At 45.5% G+C, this 18,071-nt stretch overlaps 1 protein-coding gene across 5 annotated transcripts in view; it reads right to left on the bottom strand.

Annotated features, from left to right (window-relative positions):
- PCSK6 (proprotein convertase subtilisin/kexin type 6) overlaps positions 1-18,071 on the bottom strand; it is a 106,846-nt gene that overhangs the window by 25,752 nt on the left and 63,023 nt on the right. For all 5 annotated transcript variants that reach the window (XR_014504569.1, XM_083411940.1, XM_083411941.1 and 2 more), the window contains 3 exons: positions 17,765-17,882; positions 7,024-7,212; positions 3,313-3,449 (listed from right to left, as the gene is read on the bottom strand). Coding sequence is in view for 4 of the 5 variants with exons in the window: in XM_083411940.1 (XP_083268066.1) it covers positions 3,313-3,449; positions 7,024-7,212; positions 17,765-17,882 (444 nt within the window). In the remaining variant the exon portion in view is untranslated. The remainder of the gene's footprint in view (positions 1-3,312; positions 3,450-7,023; positions 7,213-17,764; positions 17,883-18,071) is intronic.

The raw sequence follows: 18,071 nt of genomic DNA, 5'->3' as shown, positions 1-18,071 counted from the left end.
ACAGCATAAATATCATTCATTCCCTGGCGGATGTACATTGCTGAGGAAGATCAGTAGTGGCCCGAAAGCTGTCTATCAAAACTGCTAGTCTGCTTTTGATGGTCTTCTAACTGAGGGATCTCCAATGTGGTGCTTGTGAGCACTAGTGTGCCCACCAGATTTTGTGTTCTCACATTCCCACAGCAGCCATTTTGTGACATGTGCTCATAGTGCTTTCTCAAAATTCCAAATGTTCCCCCAAAGGTTGGAAAGCTTTGTTTTAATTGGAGGAGCTCCAAACAAGTTTTGAGTGACTTCAGGACTCCCAGGAAGACAGTTTGTAAGACTGTGAGGCCACCCTTCTCCAGTGTAAAGATTGCAACTTGAACTGCTGTCCAAGATTTACAAATGGCCCTCAAAAAGGCTGGCTACTCAAGCATTTAAACATTTGGTATGAAGCAGAAGCACTAAATCATTCTCAGGAGAGGGGGCTAAAGATTTGCTAACATGTACAATTCCTTGCTTTTTGCTCATTCTTTTCATAAGCATGTTGTTGTTGTTGTTAAAAGGAAAAAAAAACCTAAAACATATCAACCAGCCTGATTCAAGTCCGCAATCCTAACTCCACTTACCTGGGAGAAAGCCCCACTGAATTCAATAGGACTTACTTCTGAGTAGACATGGTTAGGATTGTGCTGCAATGGTATCACAGAAGCAAAAGGGGGGAAAGGGGGGGGTTGCCTTTCCAATAAAAGCTCAGGAATAGGGTGGGCTTTGAGGGTTTTATTAAAAAAAACAAATATCAAGGGCATTAGAAGTAATCCACCTGAGCACAGAACAAATTTGCTCTAAAGAGCTCCAGGAAGGGCATGAGGAGGAATCTGTTCCCAGGGATTTATTGCTGCTTCCCGTAGTTAATATATGTTGGGAGGCGTTCAGAAAAGAAGCTGCAGTAACTCATTCCCAGTGGGTGCAGGGATCATAAGCAGCACCCACAACGAGCACATTATTATTATTATTATTACTATTATTATTATTTATTTACAGTAAGCCTGCAACTTACGCACATTCAGGTTGACATGCCTGGCAGAATAATTTTTTAAAAATTAAAAAGGAGGAGGAAAGAGGGCAGACGTCTGGAAAAAATGACTTCGGCAATCCCACCCACCATTGCACTCAATGTGTTTTGACTATGCACGGTTTTGGCTTTAGGCGTGATCCCCAGAACATAACGTAAGTTGCAGGTACGCCATTTATCCCTCCTTTCCTTTAAGGGACTTACATACCCATCATTGGCTGTAGCTTTACCAAAGAAAACTGCCTTACACAAAGGTAAAACGATTGTTCCAACTAGCTCAGTATGGTCCACACTGGCCAGCAACAATTCTCCAAGATCTTGGACTGGGACTATTCCAAGTCTAGCTGGTAGATGCTTGGGGAAGGGCCACAGGTAGCTGGAAGAGAATGTGTGTTGTGTGTCCCTGGTGCAATCCCACTCCTTTGCAGCCAGCGCAACAATGCAGAGTAGGAGACGGGGAGCTCTCCCAGCCCACCCTAGGGATTCTGGAGACTAAACCATCCTGCATGCAAAGGGTGCTCCACCACTGAGCTACAGCCCTGGCCCAGACCTGTCCTCCTGCTTCCAGGGTGCTTCTTGGTGGTGGAACATCACATTCCAGATCAACAAAATGTAAATATTGAAGAGCAGCAAAGCATGCACATTTAAAATGCCTGTGCAGCATTAAACAGACTACGTTGCACTGATTTGCTTAGATCGAGTGCAGAAATGTAACACCATTGGGTGCAAGATGATCCTGACTTTCAATCCATCAAATTTATGTTACGGAATCCCAAAATGTCATGGAAAGCGTGCAGGGCACACATTTGAACATCACAGGGAGCTTCTGCCCCATGTTAGTCTTTTAGTTTCACATCTGTTTTGTTTTAAATGTGTTTGTTGTTTTTCTGTGTTTAACTTTTTAAAATTATATGATGTGCAAATTGCCTTCAGATGGTGGTTTAGAAGGAGAGTGATAAAGCAATGATCAATAATAATAACAATTCTCCCACTTATTTACAAGTGGCAGGGAGTGCCAGGAGCAGCCCAGGAATTTGAATAAACAAAAAATAATAATTGTGTTTTTAAAATGAGTAGCATAATTTGTGCGTTTTGAACTGTTGCGTCGAGAATCAGGCCAAAGGTGTGTTTTGGTCTGCCATCTTCATTCAGAATGGTGCCCAGCACCCAAGCATCAAAGAAAACCATTGCTCCCTACTTTGGAAACCCTCATGCAAAGTTTGGCAAGGATATATCCAGAAGCAGCTGAATCTATGCCAAAAAAATGGGTGAAGTCACATTTTGGACCGCCATCTTGATTCAAAATGGTGCCTGGTGTCCAAACGTTGACAAAGACTCCCATCTTTGTCCAGGGTGGCAATATTCCCCTCTGCAGCACTGCCATTTATTTCTACACCCAAATAACCTGAATATTCTCAGCCCTTTGACAAAGCTAAGCCAAAGCTGGTATGTCAACTGTGAGAACCTCAATGAAAAATTATAGCAAAGATCACATGGGGGGGGGGAGGAAATTGTGCCCCTTTATTTCACTGCCAAGGCTTGGAGACCCAGAATCACACCAAGGAAAGAAAATGGCAAGAATCCTGTCCTTACACCAGCCTTTTACACCCTTCTGTAAAGGCACAGACTCCTGACATGCGTTGTTCAGTCTTTAAAAGTCAACTTGAGGCCTTTTAATGGCATTTGTATCAGAGGTATTTCATGCTGTTTTGCCTCCTGCCCAAACTGCAGCCAGTTCCTGAGAACACTGTCTCCTCTTGTATTAACAGGGGGGAAATGTTTCTGAACACCATTCATGACTCTAACCGGGAGCAGGATGGGTTGGGGGTTGGGGGAGAGACTAGGGGCCAGAAATCTTGGAGAGGGAGAAGGAGCGACTCCTAAGGAATGAAGAGGCCTGCGTACCAAGCACAAAAACACACACCGTCACTTGTTAATATGTCATCTCTCTGTAACACTGCAAAGCTTCAGCCAGTGAGAAATAAATATAGATCTATACCGTATGACGCAACCTACAGAACAGCCCCGTCCAGAGCTAAAAACAGCACGCAAGAGGCGTTAAAAGAAATCCCTACATTGCCAATGCAAACACTGCAGGGAAGCTTGAGTTTTATGTGCTGATTTTCACGCTTTCATGGCTGTGGGGTGAGAAAAGAGGGAAGGGAGTAGTAGGGTGGCAGCCTGTCACATGTCTCACCTGCACCAAACATTTGGGCCTCTCGCTGCAAGAGACGACACAATCCAGAGGCACTTACCTTGCATGTCTGGGTTTCGCACGTGGTATGGCTTATCCTGGATTTCCAGTGTCCATTCTCCTGCAGCCCTTTCTCCCCAGCAGTGGACAGTCATGAACTCCCAGTGCTTGAATCCATTACTAGAATCATCGTGCTGTCTGTTAAAAGGGTGACAAACATCAAGAGGTCACACCAAGAGGTGGCAAAGAGAACTGGTGGGCTATCTAGTTCAACCACCTAATTTAGGCTCACAGGCTGAAGGTTCCCCATCAGTGTTGGATTTACATATAAGCTAAACAAGCTATAGCTTAGAGCCCCACTCTCTTGGGAGCCCCCCCCCCCAAATTAAAGGGGGGGAAACTGGATGTACATTTCCAAAATATAAGATAAAAAACAAATAAAATAAAACCTACATACAGCAACAGTGTTTTGTGTTGTGTAGGCTCCTATGATGTAAGTAATGGGCCCCGCCTGCTAGCCTGCTCCCTAAAATATCACTGGTTTGCCCATTTCTATATACAGGGTGCCTACATTTTGCATGGACTGGTCAATAAATTACCATATATCATATATTCAACACAAAAAACAGCGACAATTTGTTGTTGACAAAGGACAGCTGGACATATAAAGGGCCCCATTACCTTCAGTAGCTTAGGGCCTCATCAAACCTAAATCCGGCCCTGTTCCACATGCCTACTCTAAGTAGGACTGGTTGGATTCTACCCATTTATACTAAAACTAGGAACAGAACTCCAAATTCGACTTCACCATCGACCCTGAAAACTCTCCCTTTTGGCACCAAAGGAATAGCAATTATTTGCCAACATCTACACATTAACAGAGGGACGCAGGTGGTGCTGTGGGTTAAACCACAAAGCCTAGGGCTTGCCGATCAGAAGGTCGGCAGTTTGAATCCCCGCAACGGGGTGAGCTCCTGTTGCTTGGTCCCTGCTCCTGCCAACCTAGCAGTTCAAAAGCACTAAGTGCAAGTAGATAAATAGGTACTGCTCCAGTGGAAAGGTAAACAGCGTTTCCGTGCGCTGCTCTGGTTCACCAGAAGTGGCTTAGTCACGCTGGCCACATGACCCGGAAGCTGTACGCCGGCTCCCTCGGCCAATAAAGCGAGATGAGCACTGCAATCCCAGCGTCGGCCACGACTGGGGTCCCTTTACCTTTACCTTGTACACATCAACAGAACAATGAAATAATATCTGCCATAAAAAGATTGTGGGGTGGGATAAGAAATATAGGGGAACACTTATTTCAGCATGCATGTCTCTGGACACACTCGGCTGCTTTCTGCCAGCATGCATCCTGGAATGTTTAACTGTTTAGATTCAGCTCCGCTGCCATAGAGCAGCTTGTATCTAGAGGGCATCAGTTGCTTTTCCGGATTAGCAGACCCTGACTTGGCAACGCAAGCCCTGTCAGCATCTTTATAAAAGAAAATCCAAAAGGACAGTAATGGCCTCCTGCTCGTGTTCACGGTACGTGAAGTTGCAGCTGGCAGAGGGACATGCAATTCCCTGAAAATGCACTGTTTCCCACTGGCTCTCTGGTTTCCAAATCACCTAGTGCTAATAGGAGGGGAGAAAGCAGAAAGCAGCATGGCCAAAAAGCCTGTTGCAAATATGCAAAACAGGTGCAGCTGGAAGTAGAGCCCAATGAGGGCAGGCATCAATAAAATGCTGAACGGCACCTCTCAAGTGCCAGTGGATTTCAGTGGCTACCTATAGTGTGGACATATTGTGCCACCTGGTCTTGATTACATTGCCCTCGGTGGGGGGACTGGATCTTGGAGGCACCAGGAAACTGCCATGGGATTCTTCCCTAGAGCCTCAGCCTTGAGGAGAAAGGGTGCAGTTCTACTGTTGTCCTCCAGGGGTCAGGAGGGAGGTTCTCCCTGGTTTTCGACTGGTTCCCAACCTCCTTATGGCTACCTTGCCTATCTTCCAGCAACCACCTGGCTTCCTACTCTCTATACAGCAGGGGGAAGGGACATCGGATGTGGGAGCCACACAAGTGGCCCTCTGAGACTCTATTTGGCCTTCAAGATTCTCTCCAGGCCAAGCCCCTCCCTCAACATCACACCCCTCACCAGCCCAGCAAGTGCCTTTGCAGGGCTCTAAGATGCTCTTTAAATGTGGTACCTCTTGCTTGCTTAGATGGAAGATGGAGAGAGGTGTGTAGAAAACCTCTGAATTTTAAAGGCAGATGTGTTCTGCTTTACGAACGCTCACTACGCAAATGTTCACTTATCAGAACACAAGGAATTAGCACCCAAAGCTCCTTACACGTACAGTGGTACCTCTGGATGTGAATGGGATCCATTCCGGAGCCCCATTCGAATCCTGAGTAGAGCGTAACCCGTGACTGCGTGTCTCGAGATTCGCCGCTTCCGTGCATGCGCGTGACATCATTTTGAGCGTCTGCGCATGCACGAGCAGCGAAACCCGGAAGTAACACGCTCCGTTACGTCCAGGTCGCCATGGAGCGCAACCCAAAAATACTTTACCTGAAGTTACTTCAATCAGAGGTATGACTGTACACACTGCAGATTCTGTGGTCAGGAATCGGTGGAAATTGTTGACTTGTTATGTGAACAGAAATCATTTACACATTATGCAAACGCTCACCTAATGAATGATTTCCGGGGAACACATTTTGTTCATAAGGCAGGACCTGTGTGTATGTTTTTGCACAGACTTTTCCTGCATAAGACTAGAACTTGTGTGGTTTTTTTAAAAAATATTTTCACTGTAATTAAATCGTTTTTGTGTTTTCATGTTTTGTGTCATCGCACATTGCTTAGATTTTTTTTTTTTTAATGTTAAGAAATACTTTTCAGTGAAATAAATAAACCCACGCACTCCAGATCTTTTTTAGAAGCTCATGGGCTTGCAGTCTTGCTGGGGCAGGTCATGTTCTGCTCTCCTCCCTCTCAATCCTTTGCCTGGTTCTTTTTTTTTTTTTTTAGTGCAAAATGTCTACCACGCTTTTTGAGGAACTCCCCCCCAGAAACCAACTCACAATCTCTAACCTTGAAACAACTCTGCTTGACAACAAAATGCAAACCACTAAAGAATAAACCAGCATAAAAGATGAAATACAGAAACAGAATACAGTGCATAATGCAGATTTAGAAAAAAAATTAAAACAGGGGAAAAAATTTAAACTGCAGAAAGACAGTGTGGTGTAGTGGTTAGCGTGACAGGAGACCAGGGTTCAAATGCCCATTCAGCCATGAAGCTCACTGGGTGAAGAATAAAATGGCGAGGGAGAGAACCACCCTGGGCTTCTTGGTGGAAAGGTAGGGTATAAATGTAATAATAATATATTTATTAAACTTTTGAGTAATTTGGGAAGGCTATTATATTATATTATATTATATTATATTATTTATTTATTTATTTACACAGGGTTACAGTCAACCAACTTTTACTCAGAGTAGACCCATTGAAATTAATGGCCAGGACTAACTTAGGTCCATTAATTTCAATGAGTCTCCTCTGATAAACATCCCCCCCCCCGAATACAATCCATACCATTTAATGCAAAAATAGGCTTATGAAGGGGCAGGCCTAGTAGAGTTGCAATCCCACCTGCAAAATCCAAGCTCTCCCCACCCTGTACTACCTACTGGCATTCATGAGGAGCAGACCCAGAATGCCTTTTCAACCTCGGTCCAGCCGGGCTACAAACTCTCAAGAGGGCATCTGTGTGACGGCTCACCTTCTAGCCAGGAGCTGGGACTTCGTACCAGAAGGAGAGGTGAGGTTTATCTGCAGGTCTCCCCGGCGCGGGTGTGCAATAGAAACCCGCACGATGACATGCTCCAGATAGGCTACGTGATGGTCAGGGTGGTCCACACAGGCGTTAGTTAGAGTTGCCGTCCGCACAGTCTTGTTGGTGGGGATGAACCTAGAGAATGGGAAATAAAGGGAAGCCTTCAGAGGTCAGCAGTCCAGAACCCTGACAGATTAGGTTTACCCTAAATCAGGACTGGGGAATCTTTGGCCCTTCAGATGTTACTGAATGGCATTGCCCATTATCCCTGCTTACTGGCCATGCTAGCTGGGGTTGATAGGCATAGGAGTCCAACAATATCTAGAAAGGCTACAGTTTGCCCATCCCCAGCCTATGAAATGGGCTCCAAGCCTTCGTTCATTTAGACAGCCCCTTTCTATTATCTTTTCCAGCTCTTTTATACATGGCAAGGCGCATTAGAGAGGTGGCACCCAGCTCTGGTGGTTTGCCAGTTTCTCTTTCTATCTCCCAATTCTCTGCTGGAAAAACAGCTATAATATGGACTCCATGCTTTCCTTTCTTCCTTCATTGGCCAAGGAAGCCTGGAGCATTCGTTCTGAGCTGAACTTGTTCTCACTTGCCGAATCACTCCGAACTACAACTCCCATCATCCCTGGTTACCGGCAATGATGGATGGGGCTCATGGGCATTGGAGTCCAAAAACATGTGGAAGGGAGGGCCACAGGTTCCCCAGCCTTGCCCTAAGTCAAAGTGGAACACATTTTGTGTGATGGCCTGGGATTCAGACTCGGATGCTGAACCTGAGGGATCCCAGCCTGCACAGGATTCCCCGCCTCCAGAACCAGCTGAGCCGGGGCTGGGGCATGAGCCTGAAGGGTTCTCACCTGTGCTGGATCCTCAGGTACAGGCATCAGCTGAGTCTGCTCTGGCTCCTGAGGTCATGGAGGACCCATTGCCTGCAGGTGCTCCACTCTCAGCCCCGTCAGGGGAAGCGGAGGTTGCCTCTGGGTCCAGTAACCCTCCAGCCTCTCCTGAGCTATAGAGGCTCAGGGCAGAGGGAACTAAGTTCCCGCAGGAGGAGTGCTCGCCTCCAGGCCAGGAGAGGCGAGTCACCAGAGGATCGGGGCCGCCCTATGCCTCGGGGCAGATAAAAGCCGGGCAGCCCCAGTCCCAAGTTGTGGGAGCAACATTGTTGGTTGATAGTGCCTGCCTGAACCCTGACCTGCTTTTCTGCCAGAGCTCCTGCCCTGCCCTGGCTCTCTGCTTGCTTGCTTGCCTGTTCCTGACTTCACCCGACTCCCTGCCCTGCACCCAGCTTCAGCTACTATGGACTGCCTCCACGTTGCACCTTTGACCACGGACCGGACTTGGACCTCGCCTCTTGGGTAACCCACGGGACCAGCACATTTTGGTAGTTAGCCAAACTCCACCACATGCTGCTCCAATAACAATTTGTATTGCAGCCTAGAGGGTTTTAAAAATGTATTATATTTATTTAGTAAGCGCATAGATATCCTGTTGTTCTTTCATCAGGGAACTCAAGGTCACATAGGCAGCGTTCCCTGGTGGTCTCCCATCAAAGCACAGACCAGACCATGACCTGCTTAGCTTCAGCAAAGGGGCTGCATTTGGTGCCATGAGACCAAGTTGTATGTTGGCCTGCCCCTGGGAATGCTACCTTAGGTGGGGATGCTGACGACTTGGTTCTTGGAACTGCCACTTTCGTTCACAAGAAAAAACGGGTCAGCCCACAACTGCTCTTAACAGCCTTCTTGAAGCGAGAATCCAATCTCGACAGCAGTCTTGGATCTCGTTCAGCCGAGGATTTCGTGCTTTCAGAGACCATCATCTCTCCTACACAGTTACCGCCCACCAGCAATGAACCAACTCCCAGCACAGGGTCTGGAGCATGTTGTTAATGTCTAATTTATTGGGAGGAAGCTGCTCACCAGTCCCCAGACTTGCTCTAGGGACACTTCTCAGCATATGGTGGAAGAGACTCGTGGGGATTACATCGCCGGTCTTTTATTTCGCCTTAGTCATAAAGGGAGAATCGATGAAAGCTATAAACAGTGATGTCATTTCCCGGGGAGAACAGGATTTTTACAAGGGGACTTCAAAACATTATTTGCATGCAGCATGAACTGATTTAAAGAAGCTGTTTTGGCCAAATGTTCCCGACTTTCAGTTTAAGCAAGCATCAGCTCTAGCATCCTGATCGCAAACACCGACAAATTGCATAAGGCCAAGAAAGCAATGTTTTTCAGCCAGATTCTCAGTCAATTGCGTGGAAATATTTCCTACTGAAGTCAGCGGGGCTTACCTCCAGAACTGGAGCCCCATATGTTTCTGCATGCATGGACTTCCCTTTGGAACAACAGAGTGCTTAAGGACAAGCCTGTGACGCAAGGGTGGGGAACCTGTGGCCTTCCAAATGCTGCCAAACTACAACTCCTAACAGTCCTGGCCATTGACCATCCTGGCTAGGGCTGATGGGAACTGGAGTCCAATAGCATCTGGAGGATCACAGATTACCTTGATAACCTGCTAGACAGCAATGATCGTACAGAGTTGACTCATTTGCTAAAAGGAATGGGGACATCTGAAAAATGAAGATTTCTTTGTGTGTAGATCACAACTCCCATGCCCACACCATATCTGAATATTTATCAACCATCTTAAAAGATCTGTGCTGGCTTCTAGTAAGTTTCTGGGCTTAGTTGAAGGAACCAGTTCTGGATTTTAAAAGACCTAACAGCTTTGGTCAACCAGGGCATCTAAAGAACAGTCTCCTCCCAGATGGGCATCCCCTAAAATTAAGATCTGCTTCAGAGACTCTCTTCTGAGAGCCTGCATTGGGAGAGATTAAGGGTGTGGCAAACAGACAGGGTCTTCTCAGTGGTGGCACCTCATTCATGAAATACCCTTACCAAAGATATGTGGGCGACAGTAATACTTACATTGTTTTGATAGCAGATTAAGTCATTTTTATTTTGACAGCCCATTTTATTTGCTCCTAATACTAACTTCACTGAACAGCATTCTAACATCCTTAGATTTTCTCTTGTTTTTACAGGCAAGCTTTACTGCTATATGCCTGCCGTTCTTATGACTTGCTGTTACCTCGAGATCACTACTTTGAGGGGAAGGGAGGAGAGGATTTTTAAATAAATAAAACAGATTGCTTGAGCCGGACAAAATTGTTTATGAGAGGGACATAGCGACACAGCTACCTCTTCTGCCTGATGTATCCATCTTACTATTTAGCCACTACAATACCTAGATTCCCCATGAATATAATGGAATCTGTCCTCAGGGAGTCTCAGGAAAACAATATACTTCACCATTAGGATGTCATACAAAGTGAATTCTGTCTGGCTTGTAATGCTTAAAATAATCAAGTTGGAAGAGTCTCTCCAATATCATCTAGTCCAACCCCCAGCCTATATAGGGAGCCAACTACTACAGGATTCCCGATAGAAGTTTTTAAGCAGAGACTTGCACGCTCCCCTAACAAAAGAGAGTCCACCTTCTGAGGTAGTCTGGTCCACTGCTGAACAACTTGTGCCATCAGGAATGCTTCCTAAAGTTCAGCTAAAATCTTCTTCCTATGTGAACCTGCTGTGGGGTGGGGAATCTTGGGGCTGAATACACCATTCTAACCCTCTCTGCGTGGCCCTCAGGATTCTCCCTAAGCTACACTCCTCACCAAACCTGCTCTGCACTCTCACTGACTTCATTTTCCTGGCTGGAATGTCTCCCGGAACAGCGATAACACCTCTTCCTTGCCTAGATGGAGGATGGAACGACATCTGTACACAGAAACCTCTTATTTGTCTGCGGCTGTAATGCAGCCTCCTGTACAAAGAGTCACATCTATGGCTCCACACAGTTTTGCCCTTGGCCCCACCTACAAGTGGCATGGAGTCCTCCCAGATCCTAGCCCAAAGCCCGTTTCCTCCTGCCCCAGTCTTTGTGAAAGGAAACATTCATTCTTAGGGCTGAGGATGCAATGAAGGCATTTCCACACCTGCCTGGAGTCGCCCTGGGGGCCTGACTCAACATGCTTCTAGACGCTTATCCACCCAAGATGACTGATCATCAGACACCTGGATGAATGAGGTCTGGTCCAGGAGTGGGAAAAGCAAACGGTCACTTAGAAAAGGATCTGAAATTTTTTGAAGCTTGAATTTGTTTTATTCTGGATTGTTTTATTTGAAGTTTTAACGTGTTGTAACTCACTTTGGGATTTCCCCCCCTTAAAATAGAAAGTGGTATAGAGATGGAATGAATTGAACGCCCAGTTGAACGACGTGGCCCAGGGAGAGAGAGGAAAATAGTGGAAGTAAACAGCTGGCTTCGCAAATGGTGTAAACAGGAACGGTTTGGATTCTTAGATCACGGACTGCAGTTTCTGGAAGATGGACTTCTGGCAAGCGATGGGCTGCACCTCACAACGGTTGGGAGGAATGTTTTTGCCAAAAAACTAAGAAACCTCATCAGGAGGGCTTTAAACTGACTAATGTGGGGGAGGGAGACAGTGCTCCTGAAGGTAGGAGTCTATTAATTGATGAAGATGATCATCCAAATGTCATAGACCAAATGGAGCAAACAGCAAGCAGACCTAGTGGTGGGAGGAAAAAATCCTTAAATAAGAGACACGGGGGAATGACTAATGGACTTCAATGTCTGTACACTAATGCACAAAGCATGGGAAATAAACAAGATGAGCTTGCACTCTTGGTACAGCAAACTAAATATGACATAATAGGCATCACTGAAACCTGGTGGGATAAGTCCCACGATTGGAATGTAAAAATGGAGGGATACAATCTATTTCAGAGAAACAGACCAGACAAGAAAGGAGGAGGAGTGGCGTTATATGTCAGGGATGTGTATACCTGTGAAGAGATCCAAGATTTAGAACCTCAAAGCCAAAGTGAGAGCATTTGGGTCAAAATTAAGGGAGAGAAGAATAATAGTGACCTCATTGTGGGAGTTTACTATAGATCCCCAAGCCAAACGGAGGACATAGATGATGCCTTCCTGGAACAGATGGCCAAGCATGCAAAAGGAAGGGAGATAGTAGTAATGGGGGACTTCAATTACCCAGATATTTGTTGGATGTCAAACTCAGCCAAGAGCATAAGGTCAAACAGATTCCTCACTGGCCTTGCAGACAACTTCATTGTCCAGAAAGTGGGAGAAGCAACAAGAGGAACAGCCATTTTAGATCTGGTCCTAACCAATGTCGATGACCTGGTTAATGGGGTAGAAGTGGAAGGATCATTAGGCGCAAGTGATCATGCTCTTCTGAAGTTTACTATACAACGGAAAGGAGCAGCCAAGCATACTAGGACTCAATTTCTTGACTTTAAGAAAGCCGACTTCATAAAACTTAGGGAAGTGCTGGGTGAGATCCCATGGACAGTAATGCTAAAAGGAAAGGGAGTTCATGATGGCTGGGAGTTTGTTAAGAGGGAGATAGTAAAAGCACAACTTCAGGCAATACCAATGAGACGGAAACATGGAAGGTGCCTAAAGAAGCCAGGGTGGCTATCTAAAGAACTTTTAACTGAATTAAGATTTAAAAAGGATGTGTACAAAAAATGGAAAAGGGGGGAAACCACCAAAGAGGAATTCAAACAAATAGCCAGCACGTGTAGACACAAAGTCAGAAAAGCTAAAGCACAGAATGAACTCAGGCTTGCTAGAGAGGTTAAAAGCAACAAAAAAGGCTTCTATGGGTATGTTCGTAGCAAAAGGAAGAACAAAGAAACAGTGGGGTCACTCAGAGGAGAAGATGGTGAAATGCAAACAGGGGACACAGAAAGGGCTGAACTCCTCAATGCCTTCTTTGCCTCAGTCTTCTCCGATAAAGAAAACAATGCCCGACCTGAAGAATTTGGAGGAAATGATTCAGCAGAGAAAACACAGCCCAGAATAACTAAGGAGATAGTACAAGAATACTTGGCTAGTTTAGATGTATTCAAGTCTCCAGGGCCAGATGAACTGCATCCAAGAGTATTAAAAGAACTGGCAGATGTGATCTCAGAACCACTGGCAGTCATCTTTGAGAATTCCTGGAGAACAGGCGAAGTCCCGGCAGACTGGAGGAGGGCAAATGTTGTCCCTATTTTCAAAAAGGGGAAAAGAGAGGACCCAAATAATTACCGCCCAGTCAGTCTAACATCAATACCAGGGAAGATTCTGGAGCAGATCATTAAGCAAACAATCTGTGAGCACCTAGAAAGGAATGCTGTGATCACCAATAGTCAGCATGGATTTCTGAAAAATAAGTCATGTCAGACTAACCTGATCTCATTTTTTGACAGAATTACAAGCCTGGTAGATGAAGGGAACGCAGTGGATGTAGTCTACCTTGATTTCAGCAAGGCATTTGACAAGGTGCCCCATGATATTCTTGTAAAGAAGCTGGTAAAATGCGGTCTTGACTATGCTACCACTCAGTGGATTTGTAACTGGCTGACTGACCGGACCCAAAGGGTGCTCATCAATGGTTCCTCTTCATCCTGGAGAAGAGTGACTAGTGGGGTGCCACAGGGTTCTGTCTTGGGCCCGGTCTTATTCAACATCTTTATCAACGACTTGGATGATGGACTCAAGGGCATCCTGATCAAATTTGTAGATGACACCAAACTGGGAGGGGTGGCTAACACCCCAGAAGACAGGATCACACTTCAAAACGACCTTGACAGATTAGAGAACTGGGCCAAAACAAACAAGATGAATTTTAACAGGGAGAAATGTAAAGTATTGCACTTGGGCAAAAAAAATGAGAGGCACAAATACAAGATGGGTGACACCTGGCTTGAGAGCAGTACATGCGAAAAGGATCTAGGAGTCTTGGTTGACCACAAACTTAACATGAGCCAACAGTGTGACGCGGCAGCTAAAAAAGCCAATGCAATTCTGGGCTGCATCAATAGGAGTATAGCATCTAGATCAAGGGAAGTTATAGTGCCACTGTATTCTGCTCTGGTCAGACCTCACCTGGAGTACTGTGTCCAGTTCTGGGCACCACAGTTCAAGAAGGACACTGACAAACTAGAACGTGTACAGAGGAGGGCAACCAAAATGGTCAAAGGCCTGGAAACAATGCCTTATGAGGATCGGCTAAGGGAGCTGGGCATGTTTAGCCTGGAGAAGAGGAGGTTAAGGGGTGATATGATAGCCATGTTCAAATATATAAAAGGATGTCACATAGAGGAGGGAGAAAGGTTGTTTTCTGCTGCTCCAGAGAAGCGGACACGGAGCAATGGATACAAACTACAAGAAAGAAGATTCCACCTAAACATTAGGAAGAACTTCCTGACAGTAAGAGCTGTTCGACAGTGGAATTTGCTGCCAAGGAGTGTGGTGGAGTCTCCTTCTTTGGAGGTCTTTAAGCAGAGGCTTGACAACCATATGTCAGGAGTGCTCTGATGGTGTTTCCTGCTTGGCAGGGGGTTGGACTCGATGACCCTTGTGGTCTCTTCCAACTCTATGATTCTATGATTCTATGATTCTATGAATGATCATCATCATCATCATGGCATTCAGACAGCCTCTTATTGAACAGCTACTTGCTTGGGCTATAAACTCCATCCTGTTTTTTACAAGTTCCACTGGAGAGTATCAGCTTGAATTAAGCCTCAGACCCAAGTCCTCAACCACCTCACTCCACAGGGGGAAATACTGACAGAGGGTAGGAGAAGCAGAGAGGAGGAGGATAGGAAATTAGGTTATCCTCATTGACCAGCTGCAGACTGTAAGATTCCAGCAAATGTTAAACACCAGTTTCCAGATGCCTTTAGTCAACACAAGGCAAGCTGGAGATGTGTTACTGCAGGGGTGGAGGACCACTTTCAAGCCAAGGGTTGCATCTCCATGCGGTTAACCTTCCAGGAGGCACATACCAAGGGTGGGTGGGACGAACGTCAAATGTGGGCATGGCCAAAGTCATATACATATACACCCAGTTGCACATCTACACACACACAAGCAAACCACTATCTCAAGCCCAGCCTTCCCTTTCCCCTCCATCTGTGATACAAAGACAATAGCCCTGACCTACTTTGGGTTGTTGTAATGATCACTGAGATAATGTGTGTTATATGTACACATACTGTAAGTTTAGTGGTGCTAATGTATTCAGAGTTATAAGGTTTACAAACACTAATGTGTAAAATGCTGTTTTAATTTATACTATATTTTGCTTGCTGTTATTAGACTGAGATGGCCACTTTTAAAGTTGTATTTATCAACATGCAACTTTCTGTCATTTATTTCGTTGTGTATTGTATCTATTTATGCTTTAAACATTGGTTTGGATGCTCTGAGCAGAACAGCATCCAAACTGATAAACAGTAAGTATTTATTTCGATCAGGGTGGGAAAATTGTGTCCCTCTCCCACTATATGCTGTTAGACTACAAATCCCATCAATTATTATTTTTTACCGTCGGCCATCCTACCTTGGGATGATGGGAGGTGTAGTCCAACAACATCTGAAGAACCAGAGGTTCCCTACTTTTGCTTTAGACCATAACCGGTAGACTGAGCCAGTGTTAGTTTTAGTTTTTATACAGTGCCACACAATTTTAGGTGCTTTATTAATGAACTATTATTATTAAATGGGTATTGGTCCTCCACCTATTGGAGGTTGAATTAACTGCATTTTCTTCCCTTCATTTTATCCTCACAACAACTTTGTGAGGTAGACAGTAACTGGACCAAAGTCACCTAGTATGCTACATACCTGATGTGGGAGTTGAAGCCAGGTCTTCCCACTCTTCATCTGAAACACTAACCTCTCAAAGATTGGGGGGAGGGCTCCAAGGAGAGTGTGGATGAGGCAGGGGATAAGGGGAGTGACCCAGGAGAGGGGACCAGTGATTTATGGGGTGTGATGCCACCCACAAGGCAGAAGCCAGGGGAGCGGGAGAGTCAAGGCAGTCTGAGGCGGAGGTAAAAGGGACGAGTGACAGGTCAGTAGATTCCTCACTTCCTCCACCCCAATGTCTCCTAGAACCAGGAGGGGCTTGAAGAGGAACCAGGCCTTTTTGGTAGTTGTGCCCTCCCTCCCAGAAGATGTCAAGCAGATAAACAGCTCTGTGATTTTTAAAAGACACCTGAAGGCAGTTCAGGGAAGTTTTTAGTGTTTGATGTTATGTTTTCACTATTTTTTGTTGAATGGCTGAGGCAACTCAGTAAGATGGGCTGCATATGTTGTTGTTGTTGTTGTTGTTGCTGCTGTTACTATTATTATCATTAAGCAGCAGTGATGACTTCTGTGCAGGAGATGCCTCAGGTTGTGGGCAGGCAAGCTGTCAGAGGAGGGTACCTAACCCAGAGGAGGAGAGGGGTCCCACTGTTGCTGCAACTGCTCCAAGGGGCCCAGACCTGTGGCCAGCTACCTAGAGACTAGAAGCATGTGTGCATGTGTATCCAGAGCACCATGGAAGCTGCTGAAAGTGTTTCTCTTGCCAATAAAGTGTTAATTATCAGACACACTTCCTTAACTGGGACGGGCTGTGACATAACCATGACATCACACTGGCTCTGTAGTCTTGCCACAGCTTGTGAAAGTATACTTAAGCAACACTCACTCAGGATTCGGCAATATTTATAAATTCTGTGTGTGTGTGTGTGTGTGTGTGTGTGTGTGTGTGTGTGTGTTTTATGCTGTAACCTATCCCCACCCCAAAATGGGTGGAAGGGGAAAGAGAGGGATCAAGGCCAAACTGAACCAACTTCCAGTCATCCTCAAGGTTCAGAAAAAGGTTATGCAGTTCAGTAATTAGAAACAGTTGTCAACATGGAAGCCACACCAAGTTATACCAGCAGCAAACAAACTTTTAAAAGCGGGGGGTGAAATGTAAAAAAACAACACACCCCATAATGCGTGAAGGGAAGAAATACTGGAGGAGATCTAGGAATGGATCTGTCATTGCAGCCTCACAAGGAGTAAACACATTAAACTGTACTAACAAACTCCAGACAACTCCATGACTGGGTGATTATAAACACTGCAAATGAGCCAAAGCACACAAGGAAGCCTGTTAAACCACAGCAGGGGTGATATAGCTTTTCATCTCTTGCCAGTGTTTCTCAGACTCATTGGACTTCCATTCTAAAACGTACCCTGTTTTGTGTGTGTGAGAGAGATTTATTACTGACAAGTGGGCCCTGCAACAAAATGTTGCAGTGTGGCGTGCTCCCTACGGGGAAAGGCTGCAGCATTTCGAACTTTTTAGTTTAGAGAGAAGGCGAACAAGAGGTGGTATGATAGAAATTTATAATATTATGCATGGTGTGCAGAAAATGGGTAGATAAAGTTTTTTTTCTCCCCTCCCTCATAGCACTGGAACTCATAGACATGCAATAAAGCAGAATGTTGGAAGATTTGGGACACGTAAAGAAATTATTTCATGCCATACATTATTGAACTATGAAACAAAATCCCACAGAAAGCAGACACTGCCACCAACTCGGATGGCTTCAAAAGGGCAAGGTCGACACTGTGCAAACACAATAGTGGGCAGGTTAAACTGGTTCCAATGGTTTGTTTGCACTGCGCTGACTTCCTCCCTTCCCCTCTTCCCCTTCCACAGGTAAGCATCAGTGTGCTACTTACCAGGAAGCCAGCATAGCTTCCACCCCACCAGGCGAGCCACTTCTGATGCACACATTTAAACACTCACCAAGGCTTCTTATTTGAGGTCCCAACACAAATGTGCTGAGCGGGGACTGTTCGCCACTTCTTTGCCTCGACCACAAGCGCTTCTGCATCCACCAGGCCGAATCCATACAAATGGCTAACTGAAAAGACAGGTGTCTCAGAGATTCACTGGTTTATTAAACAAACCCTTATTTTTCACAGCCTCTCAAAACTGTTCCCCTGCCCCAGCACCTTGTGGGCTTTGTTCATGTGTTTGTGCAACGCTTTCACAAAAGAACAGCTTTAATTTTCCTCCATTCAAAACCGACAAAACGTTGTGTATTTTGCGC

Source organism: Podarcis tiliguerta (genome assembly GCF_965153285.1).
Source record: "Podarcis tiliguerta genome assembly, chromosome: 14".
Taxonomy (NCBI): domain Eukaryota; kingdom Metazoa; phylum Chordata; class Lepidosauria; order Squamata; family Lacertidae; genus Podarcis; species Podarcis tiliguerta.
This window is presented reverse-complemented; position numbering and strand designations above follow the sequence as displayed.